We start from the raw sequence: 14,788 nt of genomic DNA, 5'->3' as shown, positions 1-14,788 counted from the left end.
ATTTTTTTTAGCTTTTTTAAAGTTAATAGCTAGTTTATTATAGTACTATTAGTAATATTATTATTAATTAGTAAAATAGTATAATTAGTAAAAGTTATAATTAAAGTAATATAATAAAAAAAAGATTAGTTTAGTATATTATCTTTATACTAGCTACTACTTATATAATTATAATATAGCTAAAAAAGCTTTATAGTTTATAAAAATATATACTTAAAGTACTATTAACTAAACTATAGTTTTACTTTATAAAAGAAAAAAAATAGCTTATATACTTAAATATTAAGATTAGAATAGGCTAGAATAGATGTAGTAGTAGTAGTAGTAATTAGCGAAGGAGCTTAGAGTCTTGACAAGACTAACGACCTGGTCTGTTTTTACTACAGGCCATGGTTCACCGTTAATGTGTATTGCCTTCTCTTTCGCAGAGCATAATTCATAACAGACAACATTGACGGCAGAACCAAATGAAGGAGTCCGATGTGTGTCTGTGCACGCCAACCTAAGGAAAAGATGAACAGCCTGGAGCCTACGTTGACGTTAGGTCACCTACTTTGCAAGGTTATAGGTCAATGTAGTCTACAGACATGTTCAGTTTTTTGTATAAGGTGTGCGACCATGTCTGAGGGGTAGAAGCCCAGCTCATGAGCGACGATGAATGTCCCACGCATCGCGACGATACCGGCCTGCTTCTGTAGTGGCACAGGCAGCGACGAGACGACAGTCATAGTTAGCACATGGCGCACTTGTGACATTTACAGAAACCTGTTCCCGCTCACGCTCACATGGGAAATCGTGGGGAGGTTAAGCTTAAATTCATAGTGCGATGACAGACCAATGACGCTGGGTGGGTTCGTCGGCTTTGTCGGCCCTTGCAGGCTTAGCGGGCTGTATAGGGCTTAGCGCTGCGCATCATCATGGCGACGTCATTCTTGGTGAGCATGCAGTTTGCTTGCAGCTGCTTAAAGCTCTGGATCCCTTGTCGAACTTTCCTCTATCACACACTGCTTTCTTGCAAGATACCCCAGGCCTTATCAATTGCATTCAGGTCTCTTTCTCAAATTCATTGACTACACAATCACCTTCATACCAAACCATGTTCTCGAGACAAGCAACTCAGAATGCGCGCTTTGCAGCACGGTGTGCTCGCCGCCCAGCTGCGCGGGTAGCCAACCCTCAGTTCCGCGCCCAGAAGCCCCGCTTCCAGTCCACCGAGTCAGCAACCTCCGGCAACGCGGGCGCCGGCTCACATGCCGCCATCGGTGCCGCTTCTGGTGCCCTTGCTGCAGTCACCGTCGGCTACATCTTCTACAGGCAATCAGGCGCCCGTGACGTTGTGGTGGCTTCCAAGACTGCCAAAGGCTACGTCAGCTCAGCTACACAGAAGATCAAGGAGCAGACACCTGAACCCAACGAGGCGCTGCAATGGCTACGCAACGCCGCGCAGAGCTACGCAGCCTTCATCCCCGGTGCCAAGGGCTACGTTGATTCTGCATTCGATGACCTCGATGCCATTCGCGCAAAGCACGGCAAGGAGGTCGACCAAATCGTCACCGAAGCATACGATGAAATGCGCCAGGTCCTCGGCAATGGCGACATGAGCCTTGTTACCGCACACAAGACTTGGGACGTCATTACCAAGCACATGAGCCGCATCGCAGATCTCGCTGGCGACGCGTCGCAGCAGATCATGGACAACCACCCTCAACTCAAGGAGAAGGTCGGCGGTAACATCGACAAGCTCAAGGAGTACGGCGACAAGTATGGTCCTGAGGCCAAGAAGGAGGTCGATAGAACATGGAAGCAAATCAGCGACGTCGTCAAGACCGGCGTGAGCGCATCCAACATCGAAAAGATCCGCAGCATCGTACAAGAAAAGGTTGACAAGCTTAAGAAGATGGGTGACGAGGCCTGGGACAAGGGTATGGAGCAGGCTAAGCCCTACCTTGACAAGAACCCTCAGGTCAAGAAGATTGTGGAGGAGAACGCAGATGCGCTCAAGGGCGGAAACGTACAAGAGCTGTACGAGCGCGTCAAGTCTGCTGTCGAGAAAGGCGACACAGGTGACCTCGAGTCATACGTCAAGAGCGCTGCCAACAAGGCTAAGGATGCTGGTTTCGGTGACTACGAACAATACCTCAAGCAGATCCCTGGAGGCGACCAGATCATGCCCAAGTTGAGCCAGCTCCAGGATGTTGCCCAGAAGCACGGCGATGAGGCTCAGAAGCTCTTCCGAGACACAGTCTCAGAGATCTCCAGCATCCTCCAGAAGAAGGGAGATGAAGCGTCAAAGTTGGCCGAGAAGGCGAAGGAGGACTCGAAGAAATAAGGTTGTCAGAAGTATTCTCGCCTGGAACCCTGAAGAGTGTTACGATTAGTCTACTTGTATAATAAGGCATCACTGGCGTTGAGCATGTTGAGCGAAAAGTATAACGAATTCTACATAGTTACGTTTGATCCTGTACTGTTCGTCTCATTCCATGTCGTGGTGTTCTCACCTTGGGCTAACTACTCGAACCATACTAGATCATCCACACATGTGCCATACAGCAGCGAGTGATGTTAACACGATCTTCTGGTCCTGATGAGCAACAATCTGGTCAAGGGTCTTGTGTAGAAGTTTGGCGAGCAGGTTTCATTAGAGAAAAGTGCATATCGTATTTCATCATCGTAGTATGACGCGGTCGACAGATGATTTCACAAATGAGTTCCTCTGACGACACGAGTTGTCTTGCGCAGCTCTATAGACACCACGTGAGACGTGGCATGCGTACCAGGAACCTGGTACGTACAATCGCCAGGCCCGCGCAAGAACTCACACCAGAACTTGCATCAAGCCCTGGAGTGATAGCATCTTGTCCAGATCGTCATCACATGCGCCACTCGATCACACCCAAGTGGTGAGGCTGCAGTGAGACATGGGCGGGGATGCAAGCCCATCACTGCCTATATGCAGGAACTACTTACTATGCACACCGCATACCGTCTTGGGTTCTGGAATCCTCTATGCGGGGTGAGGTGGTCAGCGCGATGGTAGGTTGGACAAGACGTGGGCTTGCGGCAACATGTCATTCAATGCAGTAGCTCGCAACCTAAAGTAAATCGTAGGCGGTGAGACGAGCGCGAAGAAAGTACAGTACTCATGGTAAAAGACATGACAGAACACAAGGCGAAATGCGCATTGTTAGGTTGTCGACAAGGTTGTTGCCAAACGACCCCGCGATCCGCTAAGGAAGTAAAGTGGGTCCGAGGTGAAAGAAAGTGGTGAGAGAAGCTGCGACCGCGACGTTCGTCCGCCCAATAGACCGGGCACGCTCCACTCGGTCAGCCAATGACGTAAACGCGCCTCCGCTGCTGCACCGCCCTCCCCTGACACCTGGCAGGCGCTACTACTCTATTTACTCCTCTCTCTCTCAACAAAACCCCCAGCTTCTACAACTTCTCACTCCAATTCTCCACTTCTCTCTACCAAACCCCTTTCTTGCACGTCGATCGACACCACTACTACTCCTATCCACCCAACTACTACACACTACACAACCGCAACCATGGGCAAGGTACGCGTTCCTGTGCTAACATGTACCCCGCCAGTACCCCGCTAACACGTGCATAGGCGAAGTACATCATGCTCGACTGCGACAACACGCTCGTCCAGTCTGAGCGTTTCGCGTTCGAGGCCTGCGCCGACCTCACCAACCAGGTCCTCGAGAAGCACAACATCTCCGACCGCTACACAGCCGAGTCATTGCTCGAGGACTTTGTCGGCCACAACTTCCGCGGCATGCTCAATGGCCTGCAGAAGAAGCACAACTTCAAGATGGACGACGCCGAGATGGAGGACTTTGTCGCGCAAGAACTCGGAGCCGTGACCCTCAAGCTCAGCCAGAAGGCCGTCGAGTGCCCCGGTGTGACTGAGCAGCTCAACAAGCTCAAGGAGCAGGGCTACCCCATGTCCGTCGTCTCTACTTCCGCCAAGAGCCGTGTCGTCGCCTCCATCGAGAAGGCCGGCATCGCCCACTTCTTCCCTCCCGAGCACGTCTACTCCGCCGCCACCTCACTCGACCCCCCTTCATCCAAGCCCGACCCCAAGATCTACCTATACGCTGCTGAGCAGCTCGGTGTCAAGCCCTCCGAGGCTATCACCGTCGAAGACAGCAAGAGCGGTGCCACTGCTGCCATGCGCGCTGGCATTCCTTGCATCGGCTACGTTGGCATCTACGGCATCGAGGAGGGCAAGGAGAAGATGGAACAGATGGCCAAGCTCCTCACCGAGGAGACCAAGTGCGCGGCCATCATGTACGACTGGAAGGAGTTCCCAGAGTGCCTGAAGAAGGTCGAGGCCAAGTTGTAAGTGCTTGGTCCGACACTGGGGAGCCGAGGAAGAGGAACATTTCACCCTGTCTCCCCGCCATTGCGGGTGAGCTTACGATCAGATTCACGACATCAATGACTACATAGATTCAGTAATGAAGATTTAGTGGACACAGTCCCATTCTCAACAGCTACCTGCTATCTGCCGCTTCCTCTGCTGTGTTGATTGTTTTGTTTGGTGACGCAATGGTGGGCCCCGCGCCGTTCAGTGGGCAGGCGTTCCAGGCTCGGGTGACGGCCCAACGCTGCCCCGCTCCTCCCCACTTGAGACCCATCGTGAACTGCAAACTCCATCGCGAAATATCCCGAACATCGAACATTTGCCTTTGCCATCCCAGATCTCTAGCGCTGCATTCGCGCGAGGTCAATCTCTGCTGCTCACGTGCATGCAAGTAAGCAAATTTGAACGGCCACCGTGGCACTGGCCAGAGCCCCAACACCAGCCCCAACACCCTACGGCCCGGCGCGCTCATCCATCAGCCCTATTGTTAATGCTTGTCTGCTTATTGCTGACATTAACGAGCTTGTTGTATCGACGCAAGTAAATAGCTCTCACGCGAATTTTCCAGCCGAATCACGCGATGCAGCCGCCCCCGCCTGTAGCCGCTTGAGCCTCACAAGCACTCCATTCAGTGGAAAACCCGACACGCATCCCCGCGAAGAAAAATGATCTTATACCAAAAAAGCTAAGAAGGTTACATTGCCTTCGCAGCATGAGAACTTGAGCTTGGATGGGCAGGTTATACTTCAAAGCACCTGTTTAACTTTGGCCTCTGATGGGGTGCATGCTCACCTGCCTCGGCAAAACAGGCCGTCCGTCATCTGTCCCTGTGTGCCTGCGCTCTCTGCGCAGCGCAACACCCAACAAGGCTCGTTGGCCGGCACATCCACGAGACAATATGGTCACAACCCACTGAATAGCTGCATACGATAATCCCATTGCCTGGCCAAACGTTCAACAACAGCAGCTGTTATCTTTGTTCCAGGAACAGCAGTTATCTGTATCCTAGGATCTGCACCTTGGCATCTGGGCGCTGCCTTCTTCCGCTGTAGCCAAGACATGCTTAGTGAAGCCTCCTTCCTATCTCGTCGACAGCTCCTTACACGAAGCTTTTGCTTCATCTAAAGCCACCAATGTCATACCCTGCACGGCATTCGTCCTCATCTACACGTTGCTTATGATCTCTACCGGCTGCCAATCGCGGATCTGTACCACCAGGTGTAATGGATGGTTACATGGTTACACGGATAGTAGCATCCAAAAGGGCAGGTATGGTGGCTACCTGCCGGGTTTGCCATAGGTGCTGCAGTATGGGTGCTGGCATGTCGAGCACCTCCATGTCATAGGGACGCATTTAAGAGTGTGCGAAAAGCCCATGATGGTTCTCCATCGGCATCTTGCGCATCGTTCAAGTCGCAGTCAACATGTATCTACGCACCGCCCTTCTTTCCTTGTCCGCCCTTGCGGCGGCAAAGGAAATGCCCAAGGATGAGTTCAGAGCCGCACAGCTTTACGACTCTGGTATCAGGCACGAGAACAACGTTGCCCTCAAGAAGGTCGCAAACTCATTCCAGCATCTTCGAATTCTGTATTGACTCTTACCAGGAGTCATGGGCACGCCAGGAAGCTGCGGGCATGTACAACTCTGCCCAATACGCCGAGATCAAAGACAAGGTGGAGTGCATGAACGGCACCGCAATCGCCGGACAGGACGTCTTCCGATGCCAAAATGTCAGTCCATGCACCATATATCACGAGTTTCAGTCATTAACGAATCGGTATAGATTGACTTGCTTCACTTCTTGTCGCACGCCGAGCTCGGCAGCACTCGCGGTGTCGGATCTTCTTCATGGGGTAAGAGTTCACATATCGAGTTGCTGAGATCTTCGCTGAACAACATTAGGCTGGACATCTGAAGACGGTCGCGAATTCGTTGCCATCGGACAACAAGATGGCGCTGCATTCGCTGAAATCACGGCAGAGGGCAAGCTTTCGTACTTGGGTCGTCTACCCGCCTACTCTACGCCCAGCACGTGGCGCGAGATCCGTGGCCAGAACAACCTGATGATCATCGGTAGCGAGGCGGTCGGCCATGGCATTCAGATCTTCGACATGAAGAAGCTGATCGACATCGACCCTGCGTCTCCTGTCACCTTTAGCAATACCAATGACCTCGTTGGTCATTTCAAAGGCCTTCCCAACGGTCGAACACACAACGTCGTCACAAACCCAGAGACAAACTTCATCTATGCCGTTGGTGCCCAGCCAAGGACTGACAAGTGCAAGTCGGGCATTATCTTCATTGATATCACCGACCCTTCAAACCCAACAAGCCCGGGCTGGTGAGTGAGACATGTTGTTGGGGATGTGAGCATCACTGACTCAGAATAGTGCATCAGAGGACGGTTACGTACACGATGCGCAATGCCTCATCTACCGCGGACCAGATGCGGAATTCGAGGGCCATGAGATTTGCTATGGCTACAACGAGGACTCTCTTACGATCTACGATGTGACTGACAAGAAGGCCCCGGTCATCTTATCTAACACTTCTTATGAAGGCGCGGCATACACCCACCAGGGCAACGTTTTGGACCCCATGAACCAGCAGTTTCTTTTGCTCGATGACGAATATGACGAATACGACAAAGTGGGTCCAGCGATCCCTGGTCACCCCATCACGTATATCTGGGACATCTCATCCCTCCGTGCGCCCAAACAGACTGGACTGTACAAGAGCGGAGCAAAGGGTATCGACCACAACCAGTATGTCGCGAACGGCTTTGCTTACCAATCGAACTACGGCACCGGATTCCGCGTTCTGGATGTTCGCAGCATCCCTGACGACCCGACTGGTGCTGGCGTGAAGGAAGTTGGGTTCTTCGGTATGCAAATGTACGATCATCCTATCGATTCATCTATACTGACCTTTGCGCAGACGTTTACCCGGAGGATGACGACATGCCTGGCGGCGGTACCGTCGACTTTGTTGGCACGTGGTCGAGCTATGCATTGTTCAAGAGTGGTCACATCCTGATCAACACCATGGAACGTGGTGTTTTCATTGTCAAGATGCAGGAGGGGTTTGAGAGATAGATGGACAGGACCTCGTCAATCTGAGATTGCTCGCGGCAGGGCGAAGTTTAGAATTCATTGCAACTGTCGATCCCGGCTGTATCGTCGGTATCAGTGCCGCCTCGCGTGCACGACGATTGGTTCAATGAAGAGTTCCGGCACAGCGCACTCCCCCTCTTGATCCCGAATTAAACTTATCAACAATCATGTCCAGACCGCTCAGAGCCCTGTATCAACCCTGCCTCGCAACCTCTAGCGGTTGCGGTATCACCGTTGCTCGCTCTTTGGGCTCTATTCGTTTACCTCCGAACCGCAACTAACCGCCAAGCTACACGCCTCCGCGCAGGATCTAGTCGCAGATCCGTGATATCGCCTCTTCTCGTTTCTTTCGTTCTGATTGTGGCGATGGCGCGCCAAGGGCTTGGCTTTATCTGCACAGTCCGTTCCTTCCCAATCAAGTTGCGTCCGGCGTGGAACTAGAGGGCTCCGCCGAGCGACGCGGTTATTCTACCTTCCTCATGCAACACAGCATTGCGCAGCCAAGCAGACTTTCATCAATCGCGTCGCCTTCGCCCCCCAGCTCTACACCCGGCTACCCGTTTCCACGGACCCACCGCATGCCCTTACCTGCTCAATTGCGGTTCCTGAGCGACCATGAAGCACCGATGGATACAGCAGCTGCCTGTATCGGTTAGTTCTACAAGCACATGGTGGCCCATGAAGACTTTCTGGACCAGCCATATGGATACGAGGTTTAGTATATAGAGCCAGTCTGTACCTGTGACATATCCCAAGGCAACCTCCTCTTCTCCTGCTCATCTGCCACTACTATCCATCAAGATGAGGTTCGTTCCCTTCGTTGCGCTCGCTGCGCCTGTCCTCGCACAGTACGATGCGAAGCCAAAGCCTTCTGCAAAGCCCGAGAAGCCTCAGAAGCCCCAGTTGCCTGGAAAGCCACACCCTCACGGGCCACCCAAGAAACTTGTCTCTCGCAAGGACCTGATCAAGGATATCAAGCTCGAGGACCTTCTCGCAGGCTCCCAACAGCTTCAGACTTTCGCCGACGAGGCTGGTGGCAACCGTGCTTTCGGTAGCACTGGTCACAACGCTACCACTGAATGGCTGTACCAAACGCTCAAGGCGACTGGATACTACGATGTGTACAAGCAGCCCTTCGTCGAGCTCTTCACCGCAGCGACCACCAAGCTCACTGTTGCTGGCGAAGAGATCGAGGCCGCTTACATGACCTTTGGTCCCTCTGGAGATGTTACCGCCAACGTTGTCAAGGTTAACAACCTCGGATGCGCTGTTGACGACTTCCCAGCCGGAGTTTCTGGCCAGATCGCGCTTATCTCTCGAGGCACATGTCCATTCGCTGACAAGGCCGCCAACGCTCAAACCGCCGGTGCGGTCGGCGCTATAATCTACAACACCGAGCCCAACACACCTCTTTCTGGTACCCTCGGTGGTGATGGCGACTACGCTCCCGTTGTTGGCATTACCAAGGAAGCCGGTGAGGGTATTGTAGCCAAGCTCGGCAACGGCACAGTTGAGGGAACTCTTTTCATTGATGCCATTCGCGAGAACCGCACCAACTACAACGTCATTGCCGAGACCAAGCAAGGTGACCACGACAACGTGCTCATGCTCGGTGGTCACACCGACTCCGTCTTTGCCGGCCCCGGCATCAACGATGACGGATCTGGTACCATTGGTACGCTCATGACCGGTCTTGCCCTTACCAAGTACAAGATCAAGAACGCCGTCCGTCTTGGATTCTGGGGTGCGGAAGAGTTTGGCAAGCTGGGCTCCTTCTATTATATGAAGACCATCAACGGTACCTTCGGTGGTAACGCAACTGAAGCCAACAAGATCCGCGCCTACCTCAACTTCGATATGATCGCATCGCCCAACTACGTCCTCGGTATCTACGACGGTGACGGCAGTGCGTTCAACTTCTCCGGCGCCGCTGGGTCTGACACTATCGAGAAGGACTTTGAGGAGTTCTACGAGGAGCGTGGCCTTGCCCACGTACCTTCTCTCTTCACTCTCCGCTCTGATTACGCTGCTTTCCTCGAGAACGGTATTCCTTCAGGTGGTCTGTTTACCGGTGCTGAGGTGCTGAAGACTGAGGAGGAAGCACAACTCTTCGGTGGTGAGGCTGGTGCTCCGCTCGACGCCTGCTACCACCAGGCTTGCGATACCATCGACAACCTGGCTCTCGACGCTTACCTACTCAACACCCAGAGCATCGCCAACTCGGTTGCCAAGTACGCCCTAAGCTTCGAAGGTATTCCAAGGGCCAACATGACGCTCCGCAAGCGTGGCGCCGAGAGGAGCAGACTTATGTCGAGATTCGATGATGGTGGACATGCTCACCATGGCCAGACATGCGGTGCTGGAAAGCACACTATCTAAATGTTGTATTAGTATAGATTTGGGTGGGTGGTTGATGTTATTGATGATACCAATGATGCGATGATGCTGTAGAAGTAGAAAAGCCAATGTAACAAAACATTTCAAACACACCATGTTCTCTTGCCTTGCGATATAAATGCTTAAACTGCACAGTAGCACGATCGATCGATAAGCGCTCTTGGTACCTCATATGTCGGCTTCGATGGTCAATGCCCTTCATTCTGCGTTCAGCTCGAAATCGAAAGTGTCACACCGTTTGACTCAGCATACCACGTACCCTTCTCCTGTACTTAGTTCGATGCAGAAATTACCATCCAATCTCCACCTCTTTCTCTCCACAAACCTGGCACTGTCCTCAAATGCATATTCCGTCTGAACCAGTCCTCCACCCTGACACTTACGAAAACAACACATCCGCAGTTCGAACAAGCATACCAAGCATCTCGCGTATGCATCAAAGTCTCGCCAGAACAGAAGCAGAATAGAACGTAGGGCTTCGCGGGGCGGAGACACGAGGTAGAGCGGAAAGCGCACACCTTGATGGCGACGGAGTGGACGCTATGCCATTTTGCTGTCCCCAAGGCGCGAAATATCTTGAGTACCGGAGACTGGATGTACAGTACGCCATCTTGAGATGATTTGGAATGAACAGGGCGGTGTGGGCTCAGGATCATGATGTAGATGTTGGGCTGCACGGTGTGAGAAGTAGTTCACGTGCGTGTTGTCTACTGCGTGCCTACTTGGGCAGCTGTTCGGGCAGTGAAGAACCCGCAGCTTGGCTTCTGGGCGTCGCTAAATATGTTGATCGTGAACTCGGCGATGCAGTCGAACTCTCGTTGGCGTGTCATGCAGACTAGACTATCGTGGCTTGCGCTCATGATTACTCTTTGGCTCGGGCATCACAGGAATACGACAAGGCGTGTACGTCACTAACACTGAAGTTAGGTACCTGCATTTGACTGACCGGATTGTGTGGCTTTCAAAACAGAGTTAGTGGCGTCTATAGTGTTGAGCCAGTGATGGGCGAACAGTAGGGCTATTGTCTAGATAGAGTCGTGGCGGGGCGCGTTCTGTCTGGAAGAGGAACAATCATCGGAGCGTTTGCTGCTGCGTCAAATCGCAAGCTGGTCTCGCCACGATTCGAATTGTTCCCAAATTCGTAGCCTATGACGATGCGATATTGATCAGTAATTTTTTGAGTTGTCACAATGGGTGCAAACCGGTCGGGGCTGTTGATCTCGAAACACTGGGTCGCAATGATCGCCTGGACCCGCATACTAACGCATGTCGCAAATCCCCCCGACCTCTTCGACGATCAGCAACAAGGCCTTCGATATGCACCATCCTGTTCCCGTCTCATTAAAAACAGGATATCGACTCCGCACATCGTGTTGCTCGGGACGGTGCACATTTGAATTTTCGCTCGGAGGCACTTCCCCGGCCTTGCTCAAGTGGCAATCTCGTCTAGCCCACTCGGTGCACGTTTCATCCGCAGCCATGTTCCTTGCGGCCGCAGCCTACCAATCCTCCGACGTTCATCCAAAGTCGGCGACCCTGCTAGGGGGCGCCCAGGCGCCGTTGCTAAAGCTGAGGGCGTCGAGGTCGAATGGCCTGAATTAATATCCAACCTTGGAAGTAGCCCAGGACAAGGCAGGACACACGTGTGCACGGCACGCAAGACCATGGCAGGCGGCGCGTCCGCACCCACACTAGTTTGGCGAACCGCCGTGTGTTAAACCGAACTTATGGAAAATGAGGAGACGATGAAGTCCAGATCGTTGGGTCTGCATTAACCATGACAGGTGCAGCTTCACGGATGCAACGGAGGCCCACAACTGTATAGGAAGGCAGTACTCGAGGCTTCAATCGCATCACCTAGTGAAGCAGAAGGTGCGCTGGCCGTAGCAGCTGGCAGTATAAGGGTTAAACACCACGTACCCCTAGCAATAGTTCTCATGCGATGCAGTCTATTGCAAGTTTGCCTGAGTCCATCAAAAGCGTCGCCGGAGAGCAAATCACATCACGCGGAAGAGTCGCCATACCTACCGGTAAGCCAGCAGCTGCTAGCACCTCAACACCTGGGCATCGTCGTGAGCGCGGTAAATCCCTTCGACGCCACTAGGAAACTTGACAGGCATCAGACCTGGACAGCTTGGAAACAGCACCAACTTTGCCGCCGCGCGTGTCAGAACAGCTCTCTGGATCTTGCACTCTTCACCGCCATAATTCACGTTGCCAGATATGGACTACCAGTCCATGAATAACATATCACAGTTAAGGTACTGCTCCCCGTGGTTCTCCAGTTGTTCAAATGCATGTGTGCATCGCCTGGAGGATGCGCAATAATCGTGCATCACCCCGCAAAAGGGATGCCCTTCCCTGTCAAGCGAGCATTAGCGTTCCAGCAGGATAGATCCCGTTCCGTATGCAGGTCGGACCATTACGATCCAGCAGCACTGCTGTTACAGGATTAGTGGCACGATTCACGAAAGGATCGCTCGTTTGCCTTCCGGATATCCACCCAAGCTTGACGCCCAACGAATGGGATCTGTCCTTCTCGAACACAGGGCTAATACGCCACTTTCTGTCGAACTCTATTTCGACTCGAGGGTCTGTCAAGTGTTCGCTTCATCTCCTGAAAACCCCCCTAGCTGCCGTTATGGATCAGTCGGTCTGGACAAAGAATGTGAAGGGTCTTCGCTTGTGTCATAACGGCTCACTCTCGACCGGTCGCACATAGTATACAACACCACGTTCGCTAAGTTTGCGACGTTCATTATCAGGCCACCATCGTTCCACACATCTTTTCCACGCTGGCTCAGCATGAGTAACGAATATCATGATGATCCGTCGTTCCAACCATGGGGCCCATTCATCTCAGATAATTACAAGAATGAGCCCATCACGAAAGCAGACATCATCATAGCCTCCGTCGTGTGGGGACTGACATTACTCAATGTCATCCTGGCCCTATGGCTCATTGTCAAACAAACAAGAGGATCGCGATCACCGCTCAGGAGCGTCTACGTCTGGATGATATGGCTGGAACTTATTGTCTCGTTTACCATGGGCCTTGAGAGCTTTTTACACTTGCTCAAGTACATAAGACCAAGTAGGTAGTGACGATGTGGAGCTTTTGAGATTATGCTAACCACCCCAGGCTTCGCGTTTTACTTCACCATCTTGTTCTGGTGGTGTATCCAGGTTCAGCTGCTTTTGCAGATTATCATCAACCGTATCCGTGTCATCGTGCCTGATCGACGGCGTTCGAGATGGATCATGATTAGCACTGCGGTTTTCGTCACTGTTATCAACATCAGTGTCTTCAATGTCTGGATACCAGCGAGGTTACAAATCAACTCGAAGTAAGTTACTTTCCTGGTAGCGTGCATCAATGGTTGTCGGAATGGGCTGGACGATCGGCTGGGTTCGTCTGGCTGGTTCGTGGTGGAACGACATCTGCGAGACCCAATCGTACCAAGCATTAGACTGACGATCCAACAGGTACCACCTCATCAACGAGTACTGGGACCGGATTGAAAAGGGTCTCTACCTCCTCGCCGACGCGGCGTTGAACTGGTACTTCCTAAAGACTGTGAAGCAGAACTTGATCAACAACGGCCTCACAAAGTACAATAAGCTCGTTCGTTTCAACCAGCAAATCGTGATGGTATCACTTCTTATGGACGTCATGATTATCGCCGCTATGTCGATACCAAATTCCTTTGTGTAAGTGTTACTCGTTGACAGAAGCCAACCTCTGACCTTTACTAACCCACCTTCTTCCAGATACATCCAATTCCATCCTCTCGCCTACCTAGTAAAACTCAACATCGAAATGACAATGGCCAACCTCATCAAACGCATCGCAATCTCGACATCGCGCAAGACAGGCATGGCATCCATTGCCCACGAGTTCAAGTCCTCGTCCAACCAATCCACCACCGGTCACCGCACCACCGGCACAAATCCGCACAAAGCACGGGGTTCGATTCACGAGCTCGCCAGCTTTGCTTCCTACACCGTCGATACAAAAGCAAATGCCGAGCAAGATGGGCAGCGTGTCATTAGCTTCGCCCCGACAGGGAACCAAATCAAGGAGACGAGAGAGGTCATCGTGCATACTGAGCCGAACCCGTTTTACGAGCGCAGAGGCTCGGAAGTGGAGATCACAGCAGGGCACGGAAGGAGACAGTCTCACGGCGTTGTCATTGAGGAGAGGGGACTAGGCAGGCAGAAGAGTCTAGAGAGTATAACTGAGGGGAATGAGAGTATGAGGAGTGGGTCAGTACCCAAGCGACTGATAGAGGATAGCGACGATGAGGCAGCGCTTGTGCAACAAAAGACTTGGGGATGGCCGAGGCGGCCGAGTTGAACGTGCGAGCGCTGTTGAAATGTCAAACTGTTTTGTGTTTATTTAGCGTGGGTTTGGTAAAATAGACATTGTTTCCGCACTTTAGATGTGCGATAGAACGATAATTATAGACATTGTAGAGTTGAATATACCAAATCAACCGTTGGTCCGAAGAAGGAGCGAGACACGTAAGAGTACACAGCTGTGGTACCGTACCTAAGTACAACTTAACATGACGTGGCGCTGAAATGCATGACTGTCATCTATGTCGGAATGCGCCATCGGGGTGATGGAAGAGGCTGTAGGCATCTATTGTGTCAGTTCAGTCTCATGAGTTGAGCGAAAGCAGATGCGGATGCCGTGGACTTGGCTAGATCTGTAGGTAGGTAAGCTCGCGATACACGTGACAGCACCACGTGTCGCGGCCTGGACTGGACGATGCTCGAGCAGAAATGTTTCTCGAGCGGAGACTATCCGCACATCGGAGTTCGCTGCGATGGAAAGTTGCGGGTAGAAGGGGGATTCTCACGTTGGTTCCCCGGAGCGACGCCACGATCTTCCCCGCACTT

General features: G+C 52.2%; 5 protein-coding genes across 5 annotated transcripts; all 5 read left to right on the top strand.

Moving 5' to 3' along the window:
* Nucleotides 1-1,096: 1,096 nt before the first annotated feature.
* On the top strand, nt 1,097-2,329 carry J4E79_001229 (uncharacterized protein; the record flags this gene model as incomplete). Its single annotated transcript, XM_049350139.1, has 1 exon — nt 1,097-2,329. The coding sequence occupies one exon, from the start codon at nt 1,097-1,099 to the stop codon at nt 2,327-2,329; it is 1,233 nt and encodes a 410-aa protein (XP_049215298.1).
* Nucleotides 2,330-3,548: 1,219 nt separating this feature from the next.
* Nucleotides 3,549-4,351, top strand: J4E79_001228 (uncharacterized protein; the record flags this gene model as incomplete). The annotated part of the gene is made up of 2 exons (XM_049350138.1): nt 3,549-3,557; nt 3,614-4,351. 2 exons carry the CDS (start codon nt 3,549-3,551, stop codon nt 4,349-4,351), a joined length of 747 nt encoding a protein of 248 aa, XP_049215297.1.
* Nucleotides 4,352-5,796: 1,445 nt separating this feature from the next.
* J4E79_001227 (uncharacterized protein) lies at nt 5,797-7,468 on the top strand (the record flags this gene model as incomplete). Its single annotated transcript, XM_049350137.1, has 6 exons — nt 5,797-5,928; nt 5,978-6,103; nt 6,157-6,226; nt 6,276-6,714; nt 6,764-7,257; nt 7,311-7,468. The coding sequence occupies 6 exons, from the start codon at nt 5,797-5,799 to the stop codon at nt 7,466-7,468; spliced, it is 1,419 nt and encodes a 472-aa protein (XP_049215296.1).
* Nucleotides 7,469-8,287: 819 nt separating this feature from the next.
* On the top strand, nt 8,288-9,865 carry J4E79_001226 (uncharacterized protein; the record flags this gene model as incomplete). Its single annotated transcript, XM_049350136.1, has 1 exon — nt 8,288-9,865. The coding sequence occupies one exon, from the start codon at nt 8,288-8,290 to the stop codon at nt 9,863-9,865; it is 1,578 nt and encodes a 525-aa protein (XP_049215295.1).
* A 2,823-nt stretch (nt 9,866-12,688) lies between these two features.
* Nucleotides 12,689-14,240, top strand: J4E79_001225 (uncharacterized protein; the record flags this gene model as incomplete). Its single annotated transcript, XM_049350135.1, has 4 exons — nt 12,689-12,977; nt 13,026-13,230; nt 13,370-13,594; nt 13,655-14,240. The coding sequence occupies 4 exons, from the start codon at nt 12,689-12,691 to the stop codon at nt 14,238-14,240; spliced, it is 1,305 nt and encodes a 434-aa protein (XP_049215294.1).
* Nucleotides 14,241-14,788: the final 548 nt, after the last annotated feature.

This window comes from Alternaria viburni (assembly GCF_023758015.1).
Source record: "Alternaria viburni strain BMP 2772 chromosome Unknown scaffold_2, whole genome shotgun sequence".
Classification (NCBI taxonomy): Eukaryota; Fungi; Ascomycota; class Dothideomycetes; order Pleosporales; family Pleosporaceae; genus Alternaria; species Alternaria viburni.
This window is presented reverse-complemented; position numbering and strand designations above follow the sequence as displayed.